This window comes from Zootoca vivipara, chromosome 12, assembly GCF_963506605.1.
Source record: "Zootoca vivipara chromosome 12, rZooViv1.1, whole genome shotgun sequence".
In the NCBI taxonomy this organism is placed as follows: Eukaryota; Metazoa; Chordata; class Lepidosauria; order Squamata; family Lacertidae; genus Zootoca; species Zootoca vivipara.
In genome coordinates, this window is record NC_083287.1 from 13940603 (window position 1) to 13965539 (window position 24937).

Below are 24937 nucleotides of genomic sequence, written 5' to 3' on the forward strand. Positions count from 1 at the left end.
TTGAGCACACCTCTGTGGCGGGAAAACGCACGTCGGGAAAGGGACGTCCTCCTCAGCTCCGACAGGCCAACCAGCGGGCCCAGCCGCCTCGCGGCCCCTCAGAAGCGGGCGGCGCCTGTCACCTCCCGGCGCTGAACGGAGACAGGAGGCGGAGCGGGAGGCGGCGGCCCTCGAGCCTCCCCTCCCCCCCCCTTCCCATGATGGCGGCGCGGCGGCGGCGGCCGGGCAAGCGAGCGAGGGAGGCGCGGCTGCGCAGAGGTGCCGCCCCCCTCGCCTCACACTTGAGCGAGCGCGCGAGCGGCCTCTGAGGCGGGCGACGGGCCGCCGCTGCTTTCCTCACGCCACGACCACCGCGGCAAAGACGATGGCCGGAGCGGCGGGGCCGAGGAGCGCTTGGGCAGCGGCTGCGTCCCCTCGCAGAGCGGTACTAGCTTTCCCGTCCTCTTCTCCCTCGCCCGTCGTCGTTCTTCTGAGGGACTCACCGCGGCGGAGGCACCGCCGCCTCAGCGCCGAGCCCGCCCGCTGAAAGCCGCGGCTCTTCTCCCTCAGCTGCCGGGTCCGGGGAAAGGAGCGAGGGCGGCGCGCTTTCGCCTACCCCGCCCCGTTGGCGGCGGGACCCGCACAGGGAAGCAGCCGAGCCTGAGAGGAACCACAGCCAGACTGCGGCGGCGGCGGCGGCGAGGAAAAGGGGGAGATGGGCGCCAAGCAGAGCGGCCCGGCCGCCGCCAATGGCCGGACCCGGGCTTACTCCGGAGGGGACTTGCCTTCCAGTAGCGGCGGCGGCGGCGGTGTGAACGGGCGGCCGGCAGGCGGCGCGGCGAGGTACACGCACCTGGCCCCGGGAGGGCAGCACCACGCGGGGCCCGGCGGCTCGGCCAGCGGAGCGGCGGCCCCGGCGCCCCGGAGCAGGTCTCTGGGAGGGCCGGGCGCGTCCGGGGCTCGCGCGGCTCATTCTGCCTTCAACATCCCCAACAGCAGCGGCCTCTACGGCTCGCAGGACTCGGTCAGCAGCACCCCCGAGGAAGGGGGCAGGGAACGGGCCGCGGCCGGAGGAGGAGGAGGCGGCGGTGCTGGAGGAGGACACGGCAGCGGCGGCGGGCCCCGGCTCGTCATCGGCTCGCTGCCCGCCCACCTCTCGCCTCACCTGTTCGGAGGTAAAGAGAACGCGGAGGAATGACACACGTGTGAATGGGTGGATGCGTGAAAGAGAGGAGCGCGGAGAGCGGAGGGGAGCCGCGGCGGCCGGGGTCGGTAGAGCGCGAGGCTCTGAAGGAGATCAGGGTCGCGGGTTCCAGCCCCACGCCGGCCACAGAGACGCTTGCATTTCAAAGGGGGTTGGGCTGGATGGCCCCGAGGTCCCTTCCGACTCTTACGATTCTTACAAAATGAGAGCTGACAGGATCGTAGAGTTGGAATGGACCCTGAGGATCAACTAGTCCAGTGCAGGAATATGCAGCTTGCCCCTTACCGGGATCGAACCTGCAACCATGGATGTAGCCAGGATTTTTGTTGGGGGGGGGGAGACCTTTGTTAGGAGTGCCAGAACCTCAGTTAATTAAGGATTTTTTCTTGATTTGGGGGAGCAGCTGCCCCTTGCCCCCCCCAAATGCTTGCAAGCTTGGTATTCTCAGCACCATGCTCTAACCAACTGAGCTAGTGCTTAGTTTAGAACAGTGGTTCCCAACCTTTTTTTTTTGGCTATGCCCCACCCAAGCATCTCTAAAATACTGACACCCCCCCCCAACATATAATTCTTATTATTCAAAAAGTGAACGCCTATTCACATGGAGGAAGCCTAAACGGCCATTCACTGTTAATAACTCATTCTCGAATTGCCCCCTTAAAAATCAAATCGCTCCCCTATGGGGCGTGTGCCCCATGTTGGGAACCAAGATTCTAGAGCGACATTTCTCACCCACCCATGCCCAAATGTGCTTGATTTTTGAGGCGGGACGGACTGCTAGTTTGATGACTAGTAGTTAGGGCTTCCTCTGACTTTGTGCTTGCTGTTTTGACTGTACATCTTCTCTCTAAACACTACTGGTGGTAGAGCCACCCTACCCACATGTGTGTTGTAGTGGATACAATGCTGAACCATAGACACCCAGGTTGAAATCCTTGCTCAGCCATGAAGCTCACTGGGTGACCTTGGGCTAGCCACTGACTCACCACCTGACCTGCCACGCAGGGTTGTTGTGAGGAGGAAATGGAGAGCGGGAGAGCCACCTTGAGCTCTTGGGAGAAAAGGTGGGATGTAAATGTAACTGTCATAGGATTGTAGAGTTGTAAGGGTCATCTAGTCCAACCACCTGCAATGCAGGATTCTCATCCAAAGCATCCGTGACAGATAGAATCTCCTTTCTTCTAACCTGTGAACCCCTTGGTTGGATTCTGCCTCCTAAGCAGACAAAAACAAGCTTACTCCCATCTTCCATGTGACAGCCCTTTAAGTACTGGAAAGTGGTCTCCTCTGTCTCCTCTTTATCATGTAAATGTATACAGAGGAGTTGTAAGTCCACTTGACAAGCAGTAGCAAGGTTTCTATTGTGGGGGATAAGGCTGCTGCTGGTTCAGTCTGTGGTTAGGAATAAAACCCACAGAAGCCAATAGGGTTTGCTTCCTGTTAAGTTTGGCCAGGTTTACAGACTTAACAGCAGCACAGCTCTATGCATGTCTGCTCTGAAGTTTCACTGAGTTGAGAGAGACTCCCCCCCCCCCCAGTAGGTGTGTGTAAGATTGCAGTTTAAGACTGTAATCCTACGCATACAGTGGGGAGCAAGGTCCATGGAATTTACTTCTCAGCAGATGTGTGGAGGGTTGTTTGTGTTCTCACCTAATGGCTGGGTGCTTTGCATGGATTTTGCTTGCTAACTTCGTCTGAAGAATACTGCAAAGTTTTTCACTGTTTCATTGACTATTTTCTGTGTTATATGCTTCACATATAACACAGCGTTACAAGGGTTGCAGCTGGGCAGGGGTTGTATCTCAAATATATTTGCTGCTTCCCTCTTCTTTGGAAGTAACTACTGAGAAGTTTTCTCTTAAGTTCAGCAGATTAGGAAAATTATTTTGCTCTCTGACCAGTGTGTTCTGCTTTGCTGGCTTGGATTTTAAAATGCCCTTGAAAAAGGAACTGGAAAAACTAACTTTCAGCACTATACAATATCGCAAGTATTTATTTGGCCTGCAACTTTAATAGCTGTTAGTAGTTCTATAAATTTTCCTGCCAACCATTTATATAATTAGGACTTAATTGGATAATGTATTTGCACATCCATGCAGTGTATTTAAATCTGACCAAAGTTTCTATTTAGATGCTGATTCAAGAATAGAAGCAGTTTGTTTCTGATTTTATGTTAATGAATTTGGTATTTACATTTTTTTAAAAAAAAGGTTTTATTGGAGTTGCAGCAGCTTTGAAACAAAGTTTCTGTCCATAGGCAAAAATATTCAGATAGGGTAAGAGCAGTTCTAGTAAAAGTTGTACACAGATCTAATTCTATAGTGTAATGATATGGAAGTGTAAACTATTGAAAAGTGGATAAACTTGAAGATAGTGAAAGATAAAAACTAATTGTGCCATTTTACAACAAAATCTTATGTGCATATATACTTTGATTGAAATCCAATTGAGTTCAATAGGAATTCAGCTTAAAATAATTGGTTTTTAAAATCTACAAGGCAGCTTGTTATAATTAATATGGCATTAATAAGAACAGGGCAAATTTTGGTTCTGAATTCATGCAGAAATATTACATTTTGTTGCAGCCCTATCTTTATAACAATTCACCTAGTCTGGGGGTGGGTAACATGTTGAACCGGTGAATCTCTATGTGGTTGTCTCTCTCGCTTTTAATGGTCAAAATAAAAATAAAAAATCCTTCCAGTAGCACCTTAGAGACCAACTAAGTTTGTCATAGGTATGAGCTTTCGTGTGCATGCACACTTCTTCAGATACACTGAAACAGAAGTCACCAGACCCTTATGTATAGTCAGAGGGTGGGTGGGGGGGTCTGTGTGAGGTCTCTAAAACCATGATTGTGTGTTGAGTCTGTGAGAAGTCTGTATGATAGCAGTCTTGTGTAGGATTGCATAGGAGAAGCAGCAAGGTGCTTGTTTCATCTTGTGAGCAAATAGGATGATGTAAAATTCATGAGACATCCTTTTCAAAACTGTGGGGCTCCTAGGTGCAACTGGCTGGGTCAGTGTTGCAGCTATGTTTTAGGAAATACCCCTGATCAACATCTTAATGTCCAGAATGCTTTCTTTTTTTTAGAAAGAGAAAATACCCTGTTTCTCCAAAAATAAGACGTAGCCATAAAATAAGCTGTGGCAGGATTTTTAAGTATTCAAGGAATATAAGCCATACCCTGAAAATAAGACATAGTGATAGGCACAGCAGCAATGCCGGCCACGGCAGGAGGAGGAAAAAAATAAGACATCCCCTGAAAATAAGCCATAATGTGGTTTTTTGAGGAAAAATAAATATAAGACAGTGTCTTATTTTTCGAGAAACACGGTACATAACCAGAAAATTTATTATAATATAATATAATACTTAACCCACCAAAATTGGGTAGTCTGTATATGTAGGCTGGGACGCGGGTGGAGCTGTGGGTTAAACCACAGAGCCTAGGGCTTGCCGATCAGCAGGTCGGCAGTTCGAATCCCCGCAACGGGGTGAGCTCCCATTGCTCGGTCCCAGCTCCTGCCAACCTAGCAGTTCAAAAGCACGGCAAAGTGCAAGTACTGTAGATAAATAGGTACCACTACAGCGGGAAGGTGAACGGCGTTTCCATGCGCTGCTCTGGTTCGCCAGAAATGGCTTTGTCATGCTGGCCACATGACCTGGAAGCTGTACGCCGGCTCCCTCAGCCAATAATGCGAGATGAGCAGCACAACCCCAGAGTCGGTCATGACTGGACCTAATGGTTATCCACAGTGCCACCCGAACTGCTCTAAAGATGTGTAAATAACTGCTTCTTAGGATATCTTGTTAATGGAGATATCCTTATTTTAAAGCTTTTGATAAGTAGAATAGGATTGTTCATCAGATGAAAAGCCTTTTCAACATCTGCTGACTACATACATGTGACATAGTTATTCAATAGATAGATTCTTACGTTGGCTGCCTGGCTGTATGAAGACAAGCAATTTAGAATTCCACTTGCAACTGTGGTGGTACATGAAGGCTCCAATCTGATACTTAGGAATAGAATTCAATGTATATGTCTCATTGAACTCAATGGGGCTTCTGAAGCAACATGTTTAGGATCTTAACTGTAAGCCTATGTTCAAAGGAGCAGTTTTATACAAACAGTTCTATAATAAAGTGATACGTGTGTAACTCATATTAGAGTGTTTCTGTCAGATTATTATTTTCTGCATTGAATAAAAGTTCTATGGTTTTCCTCAATATGTGTGGAGCAGCTTTGCCATGGAGGATTCCCCATTTCGAGGGATGAGTGTATGGATGTTTGTTTTTAAATTTGAGCTGGGAATGGAGGGGGGGGGCACTGCTTCTGACTACCGGTACTTAGAATCAGCAGTACAGTATCTTGTATCAAGGGAAGTTGTAGTGCTTTCCTACATATTCACAGGTATTGTGAATACTGTATGAGTATAATTGTGCAAGTACCAAAAGCTCATGCTTTTTATGGAACTTCACATCTTGCAATTTAGATGTTACTGCACCCATATGAGCACTCTGAAAAGCACTTCCTTTTTGTGGAAACAGTAGCATTTTAATGAATCTGGTGCCTATCCCCAGGAAGGGAATAAGAATGAAATAGGCCTTTAAGCCTTCCTTTAAGAAAGCAAACAATTGAAGTTATACAGGGCTTTTGGAAGAAATAGAATTGGAAATTTTTCTAACACCCCAAAGAATGATCTAATTTGGCATGCTTGTTTTACTTGTATTTAATCAACAGAAGTGACAGAGTTTGAAACTGCTAAGCTTCCCTAAAATTTATTTGCAGTTGGCATCTCTTTATTGTTGCTATTGAATATAAGAGTCAGAAAAATTTCCACAGAAAAGTAAAGGACTGGAAATAGTTTTCACTCCACCCCACTCCATGTCACAAAAAAAGTATTCAGACAGGATAAAACTGCAACTTTCCCCAAAAAGTTTTAATTGAGCTCTTCTCATTCTGAAAAATTGTAGGATTTTAACTTTTTATTCTAATTAAACAGTACCTTTTTAAAACTTTTGTACCCTTGTGTAAAGGAGATGAGAAAGAATCCTAATGGGAATAATGCATTTTACATTTGTTCTGAATGGGAGTATTAACCTATGGAATAATTTCCATCAGTTTGTAAAATAAAGTAGCACCTTATATCTCTTATTCTTTGGGACCAATATGATAAAAACAGTTTGTACTTTCAGTAAGTCAGAGGGCACAAGAGTGCTCTTTTAGTTAAGGTTCTGTCATCATAAGCCTCAAAATTCTATTGCTCATAAAAATGACATCTTGATGTAATAACTTGAAACTTGAAATATAGGGAATACCTGGTGAAGTGTACAAATGTGCCAAGGTTAAAACAGATCCAATAAAAATTTCCAGAGGTACAGAAAGTTTAAAAGTGCTGCACACTGACAACTTACTGTTTACTCCAATTTTCAAACAGGCATATCATTTCTTTCCAATTTTGGTGAAAACTGCTGACATTCAGGGCACTGAGGGAAGTGCACTTTTTCATTGGTTTGGTCAGGTTATTAAGCTTTTCCTGCTTCATTAAACCTATGGCAGAAACTGCTGGCAAAGTTACAGTGCATGCTGAGATTAATTCTGAAATGATTCCCCCCACCAGACTTCAGGGTTTCCAAATGGAGTCATCTAGTGGATGCTATGTGCAATGCCTATTCTTTTATTTGTGGAGTGTGGCAGTGTGGTGCAGTGGTTAGACTGTAGTACACAAGGTAGAGACTTCCTGGCTTGTTGGAGCTGCTGGACATGTTCATGATTCTTTCCCGGTTTTTAGCATATACATAACTGCAGGGATGGTGACTGTGGCACTGTATCTCTCTGAGATGCATTCCTTGCCATTTATTTACCACGAGCAGAATGAAGGCAGAAAGGCAGCACAAAGTTTCAGGTCTCCAGGCTTGCTTTTCCAAGTGGTGGGAGAAGGAAGTAGAGGGATCATTGCCTTACATTGCCTTTCTGCAATGTAAGGGCTCCCATCCCCACCCTATGTTTATGTTGGGGTAGGACAAGAAAGTATGGATTGGGGGCTCCTTGCTACCATAAATGCAGTAAGTGGACCCTGCTCACTGTGTCCATTGTGGTGGGCAAAATATGTGGAGATATTGGGGCCTTACACTGACAAGCTCTAATGATCCATAAGTGATACAGGACGAGGACAATGTGGAACATCTTTGCTGGTCTCAGGCACTCGCACCTTCCCCATTTGGATTTGGGCCAGAAAGACCAAAAAGTGGTGTTTGCATGGAGATAAGTTGTAAGCAGGTAAGCACAGTTCTTGATATTGCCCATTGAGTTTTTCTTATTTTTGTGTTATTCCCTACATTACCTTTGCACTACAATGTAAATAAGCAGTGTTGTAATTTTAATCACAGGATTTTACAGTATTGTAATGCATGCTTTTTTACACATGAGCTTGCAGTAATTCATATGTTAATAAAATTTGTCTTGGTGGTGAGTGAGTTGGAGGGCTGCTTTTAACATCTCTCAAGCTTGACTATTTGGGGCTCCCACCAGTTGCCTTGCATACTATGAACATACTTCTAGTACATACTGTTTTTGCAAGCTGGAGTCTTAAATTAAGTGTTCTTACTTTTATATATAAAAAGGCATTATGCCACTTGGACTTTCATTTGCATTGCAGCATTAAGTAAAAGGTTTGCTAATTAGACAGCTAACTTAAGTTGCTTATAGGGGTTGGTGCTGAATTAATTGTTTCTGCAGTTAATGTTGAGTTTGACTGAAGTTAATTTGTGGTTTACTTTCTGTAATTACTGTATAAGAAAAAGATTTAATAACCAATATTTAAGCCTATATGTAATTGAAACTATGATATGAGAAGCTACTTCTGTAATGAGAGTTAATCTACAATTATTTTCAATATATATATATATATATATATATATATATATATAGTTTTTTAAAAATATATATATACAATTATTCTTTTAACTTTATTTTATTTCTGTCTCTGCATGTTCTAAGCATTATTTTAAAATGTGACTATTTCAAGTCTCCAAATGATTTGAGTTTTAAGTTTATGAGAAGATATGGATGGAAGACTTGGAGGAATAAAACAAGATTTTATTCAAATTATAGCAGTGATCCAAAGCATTGTGGGAAGTGTGGTGCTTCCCCCTCACCTTTTTAAATTGAATTTAAAAAGGCAAAATAGACATGCTTGCACTAAGCAAGGAATTATTCTTGTTGACTTGGGGGAGAGTGTGATGTCTTCTTCACCTCCTCCCTGTTCCTATAAAGGACAGTATGGCAGTATGACAGAATGTAGAGTTTTGGATATACTCACCGTATAAGAAATGCGACCCGGCATATAAGACAACCCCCGACTTTTGAGAAGATTTTGCTGGGTTAAAAATTAGTCTTATAAGCAAGAATATACATTGCAGAGCTGTTGGATGAAATAGGGGGCAATATATATGCTGCCCAGAGCACCTTGGAGGAAAGGAACAATATAAATTTAATAAGTTTTTTAAAACAAAATGAGTTAATGTTTTTCTTTTATTAAAACAGAGTCTTGATTTCATACATCAAGAGTGCTACTGTAGAAAGAGCTCCAGATGGATTTTGTCATATTGACTATCCTGGCTCTCATTCTAAGTGGTTTTGGCAGACCATTATGTGTTAAAAGATCTGTTAAGATAACACTTTTCTCCTTTCATCAAATTTCCTGTTCTTCTCTTCCCCCTTAAAAAAATACCCATGCATGCTAAAACTTCTTATTTCAAAAACTAAAAATCCCAGGAGGTGGAGACAGAAGCACTCCTAAAATATTTTTACATTTTAACTAATGGGATTTGAGTTACTTGGCAGTGCAGATATTTTGAGAAGTTAGAAGTGAACTGCTTTCATCCCATTCAGAAGAAATACAGGTGCCTATCTATGAGTGTGGAAAAAGTCATGGAGAAGTTAGATTCTGCCCCAGTGGTTGCTATAAAGGTGGTTGGGTTCATGTATGTGTAGGTACCGGTATTACCTTCTGTGTTGGCCTAGAGTCTAAATTAGAGTGGTGGCTTTGGGGAAATGCAAAAACCTCATATCTTTCGCCTTTAAGTATATCTAATACAGTACTGAGAAATTGTCTTAAGCTTGCCCTTGAGCATAAAAAGCACATTTTCAGTTGTGGTGTCCACTAATTTAAGAAATGGAGATCTAGGGAGGAAGCATATACCTGTCTTTCTTTATGTGTGCCTGTTTGATCCCTGTGAACCATGAATGAATGTCCTTGTTGGAGCTTGGAGTGCCACTTCCCTTATACCCAAATTTTAGGCTTCCTTTCTACCCTTTTGGTCAAGTCATGCCAATGGAGTGGGGAAGGGGAGACCTTGTGATAAACAGCTAGTTTATCTCAGAATTTCCTGCCTGCTTTTCACCTCACCCATCTTGCAAATTAATTGTTTGAATGAAAGTCATCCTAGTGCGCTGTGGCTGGACTGGCTATCTTGTGTCTTCTCTCTGCCTGACCATTACCTCGATGGACCCCCATTTGCAAAAACAAGAAATATCCTTCAACAAATAAGAACTTTCCATGTGCATACACAGTTTAAAGTTTGGAAATAAGTTGTTTGAGGAAGAGGTTTTGTGTGCCTCCTTGCGAGTTTTCACACCAGTGTACTTGCTTATGTAGCAGACACAAATTCTCAGCTAGACGTTCAAGAAAAATCCTGCAATCTTTTAAAGTTGAAATGTTCCAGGATATTGTTCTGAGAACTCAAGATAGACCAATGAAGAAAAGGAGTGGAGCTGAAATTAAATTATTTAAATAGATAAGCAGATGTGTTAGGAATTCAAATAGATAAGACTATGTGTGGTAGAAAGGAAAGAGACAGAACCTTGGTTTTTAACTATGTAATAATGTTATTTTGGCAATTGAACTGACTGTTTAAAGGCACAATTACATTAATCCTAATGAGTGAATTTATATTTTGTGAATATTTTATGCTTTAAAAACATTGTCTATAGGGTGGAGTGGGACTGGAAACATGAAGGCCATGATGTTTAAGTTTAAAACCATTGTTCATTTCCTATTTAATGTTACTCCTTAAGACATGGTTGAAGACCCAAGCTAAATTCCTTTCAAATACATTTTTTATCTCACTTGACATAAATTAGAATAATTCCCACAAAACTGTAGTTCATGGAAGAGCATTTAGCCTAATTTATGTCCAAAGTGCTTCATGTTTTGCCTGTCGCTGGTTTCAGCATATGCTCAATATGCTGTGCAGTTCTGATTCACTGTTTTTACAATACTGTACTTTAAAGTTATTTTTTTCCTTCTATGGAAGCTTCTGTTGCAGACAATTAATTGAGTTGCTTCGGGAAACTGTACTCCCAAACCATCAAATACTAGATTATTGTCTTTGCACAAGAAAATATGTTTCTAGTAAAAAATGATGTAATGAAAATATTAATATGGGCATGCTTAGGTTTCTATGGGCTCCTAGAACCTGTAAGACCTCACACTGGTTTGTCAGAAGCTTTCCTTAAATTAGTAAACGTTTGGGCCATTTACTTAAGCACATACTGTACAAAGAAGTTTGAGAAAGGCTAAAGTAAACCTGATTTGTAACCTAAATTGAAACACTGCTGCTGAAACCAGTATTTCTGGAAAAGACAGGAAATGTACTAGAAAGTACTCTGGGGTGTGGGAGCTTTGATCCTGGGTTCCTCTTGTGTCAGATAGAAACTATTGCACCATATTTGAATGCTTCATCTCTCCTGTCATCTTAGAAATGGACTTGCTTGGGAGTGGTTCTCTTCTTTGTTCCATATGCAGCCCGGATACCTATTAAGTCTTGAATAGTTCAGGGTTAAATAGACTTTGGAAGGATAGGAGCTGAACTTCTTTAACGCCTTACGTACATTTTGTTTTATAGGGTCCTCAAAACAGTAGTTATTATGATTATAACTGTCATTAACATCAGTCTCTCTGAATTTCTCTCATCAGTCTCTCATCAATTTCTCTAAGCTTTAAGATGCTTTTGCAGGGACCACTTTTATCCTTCACTGAGTTGTTAAACTAGGCATCCCCAAACTTCGGCCCTCCAGATGTTTTGGACTACAATTCCCATCATCCCTGACCACTGGTCCTGTTAGCTAGGGATCATGGGAGTTGTAGACCAAAACATCTGGAAGGCCGCAGTTTGGGGATGCCTGTGTTAAACCCTTGTATTTTAATATTGATCCTTCTGGGCTTTTGTTCTCACACCGGTAAAGAAGTATCAATTAAAAGCACTGTTCTCATACAACTGTCTGTCCTGGTATGCACTCTTCTTAGACTACAGTCATACCTCGTGTTACGAACGTGGCAGACCCAGAAGTGTTTACTTCCGGGTTTCGCAGCGCGTACATGCACAGAAGTGCTCTATTGCGCTTTCGTGCATGCACAAAAGCACCGCTCGGGTTGCAAACTTTTCGGGGTGCAAACGGCACCCGGAGCGGATCGGGTCCACAACCTGAGGTACCACTGTAGTAAGAAAGAAGGATAGGTGTAGTTTAGGTGCCAGGAACTAATGGTATCCATTTTTCTTTGTCACCTGCTATGGCTGATAGACTGCCAATGCTCATTTTGTGTTTCTGCTTCTTTCATATCTACTTTCTCCATACATACTGATCTCCATGCTGGAAAAGGGCAATAAGGCAAACTATCTATCCTACTGGGTTGTAGCAAAACTCTATGGATGTTGGAGACAGGGTGATAGAGTTGGCTTTGGTCTCTTACTAGCAGCCATGTTGCTGGCTGTCACTCTGTAGTAAGGAGTGTCTAATTTTGGAACCCAACATTTTTGCTATGTCCTGGCAGAAGGGAGTCCTGCACACAGATTCTCCTCTCCCATTCTGGTATCTACCTTCATCGGGAACTGAAGTAAATATCATAAATAGTGTGCATGCACACTTCTTCAGATACACTGAAACAGAAGTCACCAGATCCCCACATATAGTGAGAGGGTGGGGAGGGGCCAGACTGTTTATGGCTGCATTTGGTCTTACAGGAAGAATTTACGACTGTTTACGATTGGTCTCACAGGGAAAGCAAGGGGTGAGATGGTTAAAGATAGCTTTATCATGTATCATGAGATAATAATCCAATGTCTTTATTTGGACCAGGTTTCTCCATTGTTTTCAGTTTGGTGATAAATTGCAGTTCAGCAACTTCTCTTTCCAATCTATTTCTGAAATTCTTTTGTAATAAGACAACTACTTTGAGATCTTGTATAGAATGTCCTGGGAGAATGCAGTGTTCTCCTACTGGTTTCTCTGTCTTGTAATTCCTGATGTCGGATTTATGTCCATTTATCCTTTGGCGTAGGGTCTGGCCTGTTTGTCCAATATAGAGAGCTGAAGGGCATTGCTGGCATTTGATGGCATACACAATGTTAGAAGATGAGCAATTAAATAGTCCTGAGATGGTATGTTTGATGTTGTTGGGGCCAGTAATGGTGTTGCCCGAGTGTATGTGGCAGCAAAGTTGGCATCTGGGTTTATTGCAGGCTCTGGTACCAGTGTCCATGTTAAGTCTGGTGGTTGTATTATTGTGGGTGAGGAGTTGTTTAAGATTGGGTGGCTGTCTGTAGGCAATGCAAGGTCTTCCTCCCAGAGTTTGAGAAAGAGAACTGTCATTGTCTAGGAGAGTTTGTAGATCTCTGATGATGCGTTGTACTGTTTTAACTTGGTTAAGCTCATACGAATTTACAGTCGTAAATTCTTCCTGAAAGACCAAATGCAGCCATAAACAGTCCGGCCCCTCCCCACCCTCTCACTATATTTTGACTATACCAGACTAACATGGCTACCCACCTGTAACTATAAACAGTGTGTTATGGTGCTATATTTCAAAATGTTTGAATTCCTCTGTGTGGATAAGGCAGAACATTACGTGCATACTTTCTGGTTACAACCTCTTTAACTGGTTCTTCAGAGTACAGTAGGTCTGCAACTTATACTTCTTTTTCTTATTCATCACAGCTTCTTTTTCTTATTCATCACAGCTTTAGATGAATCACAAATAAATAAATAGTAAAGGGAAGGGAGACCTTAGCTTATCGGGCTCTGGAGGCTCTCACAAGATATTGTGGGGCCATCTGAAGGGTTTTCATTAATGGAAACAGCTTTTTAAGCCATGCACCTTGCCTATGGGGCTCTCAAGTGGTTGCACAAGGCCCTCATGGGGCCATCCAAGACATTGTGAGCTCTCAAATGACTGGGGCGATTCCTGGGTTCCTTCTGACTTTGCATGATTTTGCCTTTGTGGACTCCCGGATATAACCCCAGTGCTCTCCAGATGTTGTTGGACTGAAGCTCCTGTCAACTCCATTGAGCATGGTCCAGTGGTTAAGGATTATGGGAGATACATAGTCCAACAACATCTGGGGGCCCCCACGATGGGGTGGTTGGTCTGCAGGTTCAACTTGCAAGTCTTCTAAGCACCCTTGCAGCTATATTATGAGGAAGTCACTGTGGACACTTCCTGGCTGTATGTTTATGCATGGAATGTGGCAGAGGATAAGGATTGTGGAACGCATTCTGCATCTTGGGTTACTGGAGACCTAATGGTAATGAAACAAACTGGATGACAAGTATAGAGTGCAGGACGTAGAAGATGTGCTGCAAAACTGACTGAACATGAGTGAGAACACATAGCCGTGCCTACTGCATAACAGTGAATATGGTGAAGAACACCCACTTTTCTGCCTCCTTTGCATCCTCAGCTAGTCATCCAGTGGAGTTTTGTTTTTTTGTTTTGGTATTTTTCGGGGTCTGCTTACTTCTGATCCAGGCAGTGGAATTCTAGATCCTGTGGGATCCTGCTGTTATTTGTTTTCAAGACAATTTGAGGACTGCCCTTGAGGCTGACCCAGAAGCTGCAGTTATTGCAAAATGTGATGGCTTGACTGCTCACTGGAGTGGAATATCACCATCATATTACGCTACTGCTGAAAGAATTGCACTGGCTGTCATTTAGCTACCAGGCTATTCAAGGTGGCAGCATTGGTGTACAAAGCCCTGTACAGCCTGGTACCAGAATATCTAAAATATTATTTCATCCCCTACATACCCAACCTATCACTGTGTTCTGCAGGAGAGGGTATCCTTCAGATATCAACCTTATCAAGAGGTCCATTCTGCACAATGTCTGAATCAGGCTTTAATGTGGGGACACCTGCTTCCCATTGCATATCAGTCAGGTGTCCTCTCTGTTGTCTCTTTGGTGCCTGCTAAATACATTCCTCTTTCAAGAAAGTGTAAAAAATACCCCAGTTGGCATCTCTCTTGGATTTGAATTGATTTTATGTATGTGCTATTTCTAGTTCAATCTGTTCTGAATATGTTATACTGCCCTGCAAATTGCTGCTGAATGCCATGGGAAATGAGTAAAAAAATGAAATACAGTAATAAAGATTTGGTTCTGTGACATTGTCAATGTGATTTCTGATTAGTTCCCTTTATGCCTGGATAATGTGTAAAATGATCCATTATAAGAAAACTTTTTTTTAAAAAAACAACAAAATAAGAATGTTACATGTGCAAGAGAGTAAAGAATTAAGATGTGTGCTCTGATACGAGGGTTTGTCAGCATTAAGAGAAGAACTGCTTATTAACATCTGCTGAAGGGCAGTACCACAGAAGTATTGAAGTAATTGCTTCTGCTAATGACTAAAATGAAAAGGAGAATAAATTTCTTCCTTTAGGATGTTTCATTTTGGTGGAGAGTTAAATATTTTTCCTACTGTGAACAAGAGCAGACATAACTTCTTTGCAACCTTCAGCCCACCCTTCCCTCCAGTGTCACAAAACATTTCCTTCCTCTACCATTTGCTTTGGTTGTGTCAGTCAAGATACTGAACACCCAAGATTTGTGTTAGAGCTTCTGTGCTATCTATTTCATGGCAACCACAATACCAGCTAGATTATTAAAAGTTCTGATTATCGCTATCATTAGCCTTTTCTTTTGAATTGTGCACCTGGTGCTGTGTTCTCATCACATCAAAACCAAGGGAGGTGTATAACAGAACTGCCTTATTTCAAGAGAATGCTGTGAAACATCTGAGTCCAGTTCCAATCAGCAGTAGAAGGATGCATTGTCATTCCAGAATACTTAAGTCCATAGAACCAAATCAAAAGAAAACTGAAAGTTTAATTTGTGCAACTTGGAAAGGGAGGAAGTTGAAGCATTGGGAGTGGTGCATGCAAGCTATCGACATACATTTCTGTCTGTCATGGCAGGAAGAATGAAAGCTGTCAAACAGAGTGGTATCACATGCAGGGACTGTATGTCTAGATGGCATAGAATCCCAGCCATGAAACAATGGTGCTGGACTGCTATTTACATCTTATTGAAGCTATGACTGAATCGCTTATTGGGATTGTCCTCGAAAGCATCTTAAATGCATTTGAAAGCCTGGCAATTGGTGCAGATGGTCAGATGCAATCTAAAAAAAGTCACCACTTTTTTTTGGCATAAAACCGAATAGCAAAGCAGAATAATTGACTACAGTACTTGGAAGTTCCTTATGTTTACACCTACAGAGACTACAATAATGCTGAAGCGTTTCTGAAAGGCTACTGTTCTATGAAATAAAAATAAAATACTGGTAACTTCAATTTGCTTATGTTTATGGAGGAAGTTGTGTAACCTTGCTGAATTTCTTATTCTGCACACTTAAAAAACCTGGAGGTGATCTCCATTCATGTTCTGTTTTCCAAGCTTCATGAGTAAAATCCTCTCTAATTAAAATTACTGCTTTAGAAGGCTGACTTGGCTTGATTCAGAATGGTGAGGTTTGCCCTTTGCAATCCCTGCCTATTTAAAGCACTCTCAATCTTATCTATACAAAACCTTACAGGGAGAAATGCAGACATAATTAAAAAAATAAAATTATTATACTGCATTTATATACCGGTAAAGGTAAAGGGACCCCTGACCATTAGGTCCAGTCGTGACCGACTCTGGGGTTGCGCGCTCATCTCGCATTATTGGCCGAGGGAGCCGGCGTATAGCTTCCAGGTCATGTGGCCAGCATGACAAAGCCGCTTCTGGCGAACCAGAGCAACACATGGAAACACCGTTTACCTTCCCGCTGTAGCGGTTCCTATTTATCTACTTGCATTTTGACGTGCTTTCGAACTGCTAGGTTGGCAGGAGCTGGGACCAAGCAACAGGAGCTCACCCCGTCACAGGGATTCGAACCGCCGACCTTCTGATCAGCAAGCCCTAGGCTCAGTGGTTTAACCACAGCGCCACCTGGGTCCCTTTTTATATACCGGTAGCTGCCCCTTAACAGTTTTGCTCTTCATCAGTTTGTTCACTTCTGTAGGTCTTGTACTGAATACATTTTCTTATAGTGCACTCTAGCGGGGTAATCATCTTGTTGTTAAAACATATATACCCGAGTGGCATGGAGAAATTGCACATATGCAACGTTCTGGCCTGTCATTTTTTTTTTTAAATTGAGGGGCATTGTTTCAAAATCTTTTTTTCTGCAGAAGCCCTCTTCTAACCCTACAATTGCCCTGCCCTTTTCATTTCATACCTCCGTATGTTGACAAGGGAGTAACAAATAGCTTTATACCACTGAAATTACATTTCACTAAGAATTCTTTTAGGCAAAAATTTTGCAGCACAAAATATTTCTCATGCAAAATGCAGCACTGGAAGAAAAAGTGAACCCTGACACAACTCAAGGGACAGCGCTGAGTCACTCTTTCTCTTCTCTCTCTCTCTCTCTCTCACCACTGAAGTTCATGCGTTCAAAGTCCAGTGGGGTTTACTGATCTGTAGAGCATAAACAGAAGGTGGAAAGCAGTCAATAAAGCACATCCTTAACCTGTAAGCCTTTCACTTTGTTTCGCAAGGAGTGCATCGGTTTTTTATACTACTGGCCTCAGTACGTATTTGCATTGGTGCTTTTCCAATAATACTGCTGTGCAGGTCCCACCTATGTTTGGGAATGACTAGATAAAGCAGCTGCTCTGTTCCTGCATTTCAGATACTTGTGGTTGATTGAAATATGTATGCTAGTTATTGGCCAGAAGGTCTATAGCTGCGGGCACTGATGGAGACTGGCATGGGATGTGTGTTCCAGAAGCTGATTGTTTCATTCTATGTGATGAGAGGTGGCTTTGAGACTTCATGACCAGGTCGTACCTTGGAAGTCAAACGGAATCCATTCCGAAAGTCCGTTTGACTTCCAGAACATTCAGAAACCAAAGCTTCTGATTGGATGCAAGATGCTTTTAGCTGCTTGGAAGCAGGTGATCTAGCAAGGTGGGGTGGTGGTGGCGGCAGTGTGGTTGTTGTTGTTGTTGTTTGTTGTTAGATTTAATATACCGTCCTATACTGGAAGGTCTTAGGGCGGTTCACAGAACAGAGATAATTTCCCATTGGAAAGACTCCAAAGGACTCTAGTTATTTCATGGTCAGGTTGCTAGCTCCACTTGCTTGCATTAGTTAAACTGGTCACTTTACCAGGCAGACAGAACATTCAACAAAATCAAATGGAATACTTTAAGAGGTGGAGAGGTGCCCCACTTAATGTCCCTTCTCCTCCCAAAAAAGTTGTGACATGGAGCTTTACCGGTTGTCTTACACTTTAATAGGAAAATGCTGGAATATATATGCAGAATACAAACACACACGCGCGCACACACACACACACACGGGGTGGGGGGTGGGGAGAGAGAGAGAATATATCTGTCAATATATATAGCCTACTTGGCACTGAAATCAAAGCCAAGAAAATGTTTTGTCACTGCACCTAAAGCAATTGCTATACTATATGCTTCACCAACACAGATGTCTTCTTTTCGGTTTCAATGAAATACGTTTGCTGCTTTTTGCAACCAGGTACCAAGGAACAAAATGCAAGCATATAGGGTCTGTTATGGATGGGATAGTTCTTCAAAACATTTGCAAGTAGGAGCTGGAATGTCTCAGTTGTCACTCATGAGTATTTTGAACAGAACAGTTTCATACATAGGATCTCTGACAGAGGTTTCCTATTCATTTAAGAACTATTTAAGATCTTTTAGTTGTTAATGTTAAGGATTGATTCTGAAACCCCTTGGATGCCAAGCATAAGATTTTATCACTGAGGTTTACATGTGCTTGTCCTTCATAACAAGCTGCAGTAAGTTTGTGTGTCAACAAGGTACAAAATGTATTGTTCAAAATGGGCCTTTGGTGAAAGCCAGACTCTGGGTGTTTTCCTCAGAGGTCTTTGTGATTTTCTAGTCCCTTGAAAGTGGTTTGCCTGCCCTTTGCTTTTCTGTAGTGAGCTTCCAAGCCCTAGAAAGTACAGTACAGTATTCTGAAATGCATTTAATGGGTTCTGAACCAAGTTATTCCTAGTATACTTTTCAGCTGATTGGGATAACTACTGATGTTATGGTTACAGGTAGGTAGCCGTGTTGGTCTGGATCGAAGTAAAATAAAAAAATTCCTTCAGTAGCACCTTAAAGACCAACTAAGTTTTTATTTTGGTATGAGCTTTCGTGTGCATGCACACTTCTTCAGATTCTTCAGAAGTGTGCATGCACACGAAAGCTCATACCAAAATAAAAACTTAGTTGGTCTTTAAGGTGCTACTGAAGGAATTTTTTTATTTTACTGATGTTATGTTTCTCATGGCTAATTCTTCTGTGTTTGGGGAAATCACGCTATTAATGAGGTGTTGGTAAGATAGACCTCTAGAAAACCCAGTCAGATGCATTTGATGCTAAAGTCAGAGTTAATGAAGAGTTAACTCCTTTCAATACAGGGATATAGCTATACAAAGAAGTCCAATAGAATCTGCAATGATCACAGCATACAAAAAAATCCTACCAAACATCAGAGGTCATCCTATGGGCCATTTATATTCCAAAAATGCAGAAACTGTATAAGGACAGTTATAATATTGCAAAAGCAGCGTTAAACATTTGTCTGTTAATTTTTTTCTCATGCTTCTTTGAGTTATGAAATCAGATTCATAAATTAGTTAAATAAGCAAATAAGAAACTGTCACATTGTAAATTAAGGGGGTAAGCTCCCACAAATGGTTGAGGAGTTGAGCAGGTTAAAATACCACAAAATAATTTATGTTATCTATTTCGTCTTTTGACCTGAAGTAGATTAAAATTCTAATTTCCCACAGGAGCCAGTTCTTCAACATTTTTAAAGTAGTTGTGTTGACACTACTTAAGCACTTGTATGAGAAAATAAATTGACCCTTATATTGTACATGTTGTCTGCTCCCCCCCCCCGAATAAATATGGTCTCAAACTATTGATATTGAAGATTGCATTTTCATCGGGTACCTGATGCTGTTTTCCTGCTTAGTATTTGCCTTTAGCTCAGCGACAACCACAAGATGAAGGAGGCCTTATTTGCATTTTGCCCTTGCTTCATTCAAAACTCCTTTACTCTGTGTTGTGCTTTACATATTCTGCACCAATGCACATAACGAAATAGTGAATGTAAAGAGGTCAAGTGCTGCATTTTGTAGCTGCTTCGTACCTTTGCTGATACAGTGGTACTTCGAGTTACAAACGCCACAGGTTACAAACGCTTCAGGTTACAAACTCTGCTAACCTGGAAGAGTTGCCTCAAGTTGAGAACTTTGCCCCAGGATGAAAACGGAAATCATGTGCCGGTGGCGCAGTGGCAGCAAGAGGCCCCATTAGCAAAAGCATGCCTCTAGTTAAGAACAGTTTCAGGTTAAGACCTCTGGAATGAATTAAGTTCGTAACTAGAGGTACCACTGAAAAAAAAATGAAACGTGCTAGCCTAAGGGCCAGCCTTACCATTAGTCATAGTGAGGCAATCACCAGTGTACACAAAAACACAGGGCTGATCACCTGAACTCCTTGGTTATTCGCTTCTGTTAAAGATCAGAACTATGTGTGCCACAAGCTTGTCATGCACATTCTAAGCTAGCCTGCTTCCCTTGGGTGCACTGAAGGATGCTGTCCCACTGCCAGTGTTGAATCAAGATTCAGCTGCCAGCCTAGTCAGCTTCTGTCCATGGAATGGAAGGGGCAGCTTCTTGTTCTTTGCCTCAGGCAACCAAATGTTTTAGGCCAGCCCTGTGCAGCCAGACTGTTCTACTGCATGTAGTACTGAAGTGAAGTGGGATAACATTTCTTAAGAAATAAAGGTAAAACGCTAAATACATTTTCAAGTGGCCTTGGTTCTCTTTTATTTCTGAATAACTTTCAACAGAGTTTTGTGGTACCTTAAAACTAACAACCCCCCCCCCCCGCGGTGTAAGCATTCATAGACGGGTCAATTTCATCAGACAAATCTTTTGTTTGCTGCAGCAGACAAATAGGGAGCCCCTCTGATAAATAAATACTTTTACCAACTTTAACCAGCTTATGTTTTTGCTTTGTTGTGTTAGCTAAAACTTGCTGCGGGCTCTGACAGTCCCGTTTCCTCTTTCCTTTTAGCAATCAAACTTGGTACAAAAACAACTGCTGTCAGTGGAGATGCTTGATTCTTAATTGTCAGTTTTACTGTTGTTTGTTACAACTTTTTTTAAAAAATCTATGTAGTGCTTGGTTGTAAGAGAACCTTCAAGTGATTTACACAAAATATAAAATAAAACATTAAAATCATCAATAGATATTCAAAAGATGATTAAAATCAATAGTAACTGAAAAGAAATAAAACACATAAAACTTATACATGTCTTCGATTTAAGCAGGGGCCAAAAAAGGAAAAGAAAAATACTACGAAGGGGCTGCTTTCTGGGTGGAATGGGAGGAAACTGGTGGAAAAGCACTGTTAGGCCAATTTGTTAGGGAGCTGTTTCCTAATAGGCTCGAGTAATGTGAGATCTGATTACAGTATCTGTAAGATGAGCCATTTGGTGTGGGACCAGACAGTGGGGGAGAAGCTTCCATGCCATCCTGGTAATGCATGATACAGCTGTTCTGCCTTTACTCACCAGATAGAGAGTGCAAGTTGGCGCTCTGTTGACTGAGCAGTGCAAATGGATGGGTGTGCATCTTACCTTGTGTAGATGGCTTTTTCTCGGGTAACCCCATCTTTTTTTCTTCCTCAAGGTTCTTTCTTTAGAGACATCAGCATTGCCCTGATACTCTGTTTCTGCTCTTGTTTCTAGTCAGCATGCTGATGGACCATCTGTTTTTTGTTTGAGAACTAGTCTCCCCCCCCCCTGCATGACAGCTGTGGCTTTATGGTTAGACTGGCTTTTAGATACCTCACATTAAAGTAGATAACATATCTATTTTAGATACCAATATGGACCTTTGGGTAATTAAATAATATTGGTTTGATTTACAAATAATTGCTATGAACTATTGTGTTTTGATTCGGCTTTAAAATTAAGGTTAATTAAAGTTCTTGCTTAACCTACCCTATAGTTGTTGTTGGCATCTGTCTCGAGAGACTATGCATCGTGTCTCTGGGGTGAGGTGGGAAGTCAAAACTCTGGAGAATCACAGTGCTGCTGTGACTGCAGAGACCCATAACTTATAACTGATGTGTCTCACATTATTTTTGCTGTGTTAACAGCACTGAAGTGATCCCTTTGGGCTGCAAGCCTTGACAGTGTGTATGGAGGTCTGGGGCTGCCCAGACGACAGGATGCCCCCCAGTCCAAAAGAAAGCAGAGCAATACATTTGGCACTAGCTTGGCAACTATTGAAAAAACCAACCCTGGAACCAAGGGATTGTAACAACTATCACCCAGTTGCAAATACTGTACGTACAGCCTTCCTGAGGAAGGGATTGAAAGAGTTGTGGCAGAACAACTGCAGACATACCTGGATGAGACTGCCTGTCTGCATCCATGCCAGTCTGGGTCTGGGATCAAATCTGCTTCGGTCACTCTGATGGATGACCTTTATAGAGAGAAGGACAGTGGGAGTGCAATCCTGCTCCTTTTGGACTGTCTCTGTGGGATGGATATTGGTTTCACGGTGCTGCGTTGGTTCCTTTGCTAGCTGAAGGGTCATGAACAAAGTGTAGCATTGGGATACTGTTCTTTCGTCGCTTGATGTTTGCGCTGTGAGATGTCGCAGAGCACTATTTTGTTCCCAATGCTATTCAACATCTGTATGAAGCCATTGGGAGCAGTCATGAGGCGCTTTGGAGCCAGGTTCAGCAGTACGCTGATGAGACCCAACTCTACTTATCCATTTCATCTGAGTCAGGAGAGGCTGGATTACTGTATCACACTTTTTGTGGGATTTCCCTTTTTTCTGGTCCATAGACTGCAACTAGTACAGAATGCATTAGCCAGGCTCCTCACGGGAGCAAATTACAGACAACATGTTACTCTACTGCTGGGAGAACTGCACTGGTTGCCAATTTGCTATCGGACCAATTTCAAGGCTCTTTTGTGAATTCACAAAGCCCTGAACAACTTAGGCCTAAAAAGTACCACCTGATCTCTTGTATTCCACCTCAGTCATGGAGATCTTCTGGGGGCCCTCCATGACCTTGAAGTTTAGTTGGCCTTCATTAGGAACCAATCCTGTAGTGTCGCAGATCCTTTTTCGACAGGTTTTGACAATATGATTTTTTCTGTTGCTTTTTCATTAATGTTTTTAATATGTTCATTGATTTTTTTGTATTTTATGTTGTAAGCTGCCTTGATATATTTTATGAATAGTCATAGTCAAAATTCAGCACATTCCCTTCTAAACCAGAATTTGCAAACCCACTAAACAGTAGTTTCACATTTTTGTTAAGCGAGTCTGGATGCTATTAACCATTATTAGCTTCGGTGCAGGTGTAAGATTAAACTATGGTTGAATTGGACAAGGGGAGGAAGTGCATGTTCCTAAGCATGATTTCTAACTCACAAACACAAATCTGCAGGAGCTAGCACTACTGTATTTCTGTACTAGGCCTAAAGCAAAAAAAGTTGCATCAGAACCTGAGCTTTGCATTTATCTAAAGGAAATTTCCATCACATATCTCTGTATTACATTCTGACTTTTTTGTCATTGATAAGGTTTTCCTTTCTTTCTTTATTGCTGCTGTGTTCCTCCAGGAACCATTAGCTACTGGTAAGTATTTCAATTAAATCAGATTTTACAAAGTTTTGCCTAGTGAGGACATTAGACCCTCACTGACTGCAGTGAAAACTTTGTATCCGATGGACAAAGTGCTTTCTCAGGTAGATGCTATTACCAGTTGAAGAAATTGTTGGAAATTGTTGGAAGTAAGAATAATCAGGACACTGAAGTCAGTGTTTGGACTTCATGGTAGACCATGGTTTATTGTGAAGGGAACAAGCGGCACTGAGCCTTGGGCTTGCATGCTCCCCCATCCCCTCTCCTCCTTCAGTTCCTCTTGGTGTCCATTAGGAGAAGAAATTGGAAGTTTTTGCTTCCATTTTTGATTAACTGCAGTTTAGCATATATATATCAAACAGTATTGTGAGCAGCTTAAATTATGCAAACTGTAGCTGAAGCCGTGGCAGAAATGGAAGGCTGTGCTATTTGTGTCAAGCTTTTCATAGTGAAAGGGGATGTCCTGCTTTATTCTCAGTCACAGTTTTCAAAGTACTTTTTAAACTACAGTGTACTTGTAGGGTGCTGAGGGTTTCCAAACAGAGTTCACAACCAGTGTGTTGTCCCTGTGGGATAGCAAAGCCAGTAATAGTGCATCCTAACTGATCTTTCTTTACCCTATATCCAGTGCAAAAGAAGCCAGTCTAGGCTATTGATAGAAAATTCTTGGCAAGCAAAGAGAGATAAAAATAGTAATTAATCCCTGAAGTCTCAAGCATCTCCATGTGTAAATTGTGTTTGTATGCTTTTCTCCTTTAGCATCCAACTGAAAGAAGTGGTTTATTGTCCATTTTATTGTGAATACTGGTGGCAGGTTATGTGGTGAAGGCTGCAGTTACTTGTGTTTGAAATTGCACAAATGGATTTACTTTCTCAATTAAACTCAACATCTTGTATTTTATTCTATGACCCACCCTGAGATCTTGTGACGAAGGGTGGTATATAAATTTCATAAATAATAATGAAATAAGAATATTAACATAAACCTACTGAATGCCTGATCATAGCCATTAAACTTACTACATTCTTTTTTGTGTTGCCACTTAACCAGCTTCTGGGTGAAGAGAGCAGATGGAGGTTATTAGAATGATCTGGAAACAAGATGTAGACCAACTGTTGAGAAGGCCTGTACTTATATAATGCAAAACCATGGTTTGTTCAAGCTATAGTTTAACAAACCACAAGTTAACCATGAGTTGTTCCACAGATGACTTTTCCCTCCAAAGTTCATTTGCTTGCCAGATGCCATTATGACTTGAGTAGGCAACTAACAATTTAGGAAGAATGCGGTGTTAACTTGGCTTGTAAAACAGCAAACGGTGGCTCCAGAAAATGGTTTGTTGGCAATAAGCAAACTTTAGTCAAGTTGCTGTGTCAGGTTTCCATATAATGCTAAGCCACAGTATGGTTTAGTGGCTTAGTGCCATGCTTGCAAGTTTTTAGTTGTGTAAATAGGAAGAACCACCTTAATAAACCACTTGGAGGTTTTATTTACAGTTAAGCAGTATACATATTTTGTTAAATAAAAATAAAATGCTGCAATATGTTCCTCATTTGTGAGCCCTTCAAAACTAGCTGTGACACTCTGCTCTCATCAGGTATGTTCTGAACCAAATGAACCTTTGAAAACCAAGGGGTGAAATTTGAAGCTGAGTTTTTGAAGCAGCTAATGGGTCTGTTTCTGTATGCGC

The 24937-nt window shown here is 42.0% G+C and overlaps 1 protein-coding gene across 2 annotated transcripts in view; it reads left to right on the forward strand.

The window, feature by feature from the left end:
• Positions 1-213: 213 nt before the first annotated feature.
• The window catches only part of ZNRF2 (zinc and ring finger 2), a 60595-nt gene continuing 35871 nt past the window's right edge, over positions 214-24937 (forward strand). The window contains exon 1 of one of the 2 annotated variants that reach the window (XM_035128889.2): positions 214-1154. In XM_035128889.2, the coding sequence (XP_034984780.1) occupies positions 695-1154 (460 nt within the window). In that variant the 5' untranslated portion in view covers positions 214-694. The remainder of the gene's footprint in view (positions 1155-24937) is intronic. The other variant, XM_035128888.2, reaches the window with a different exon arrangement.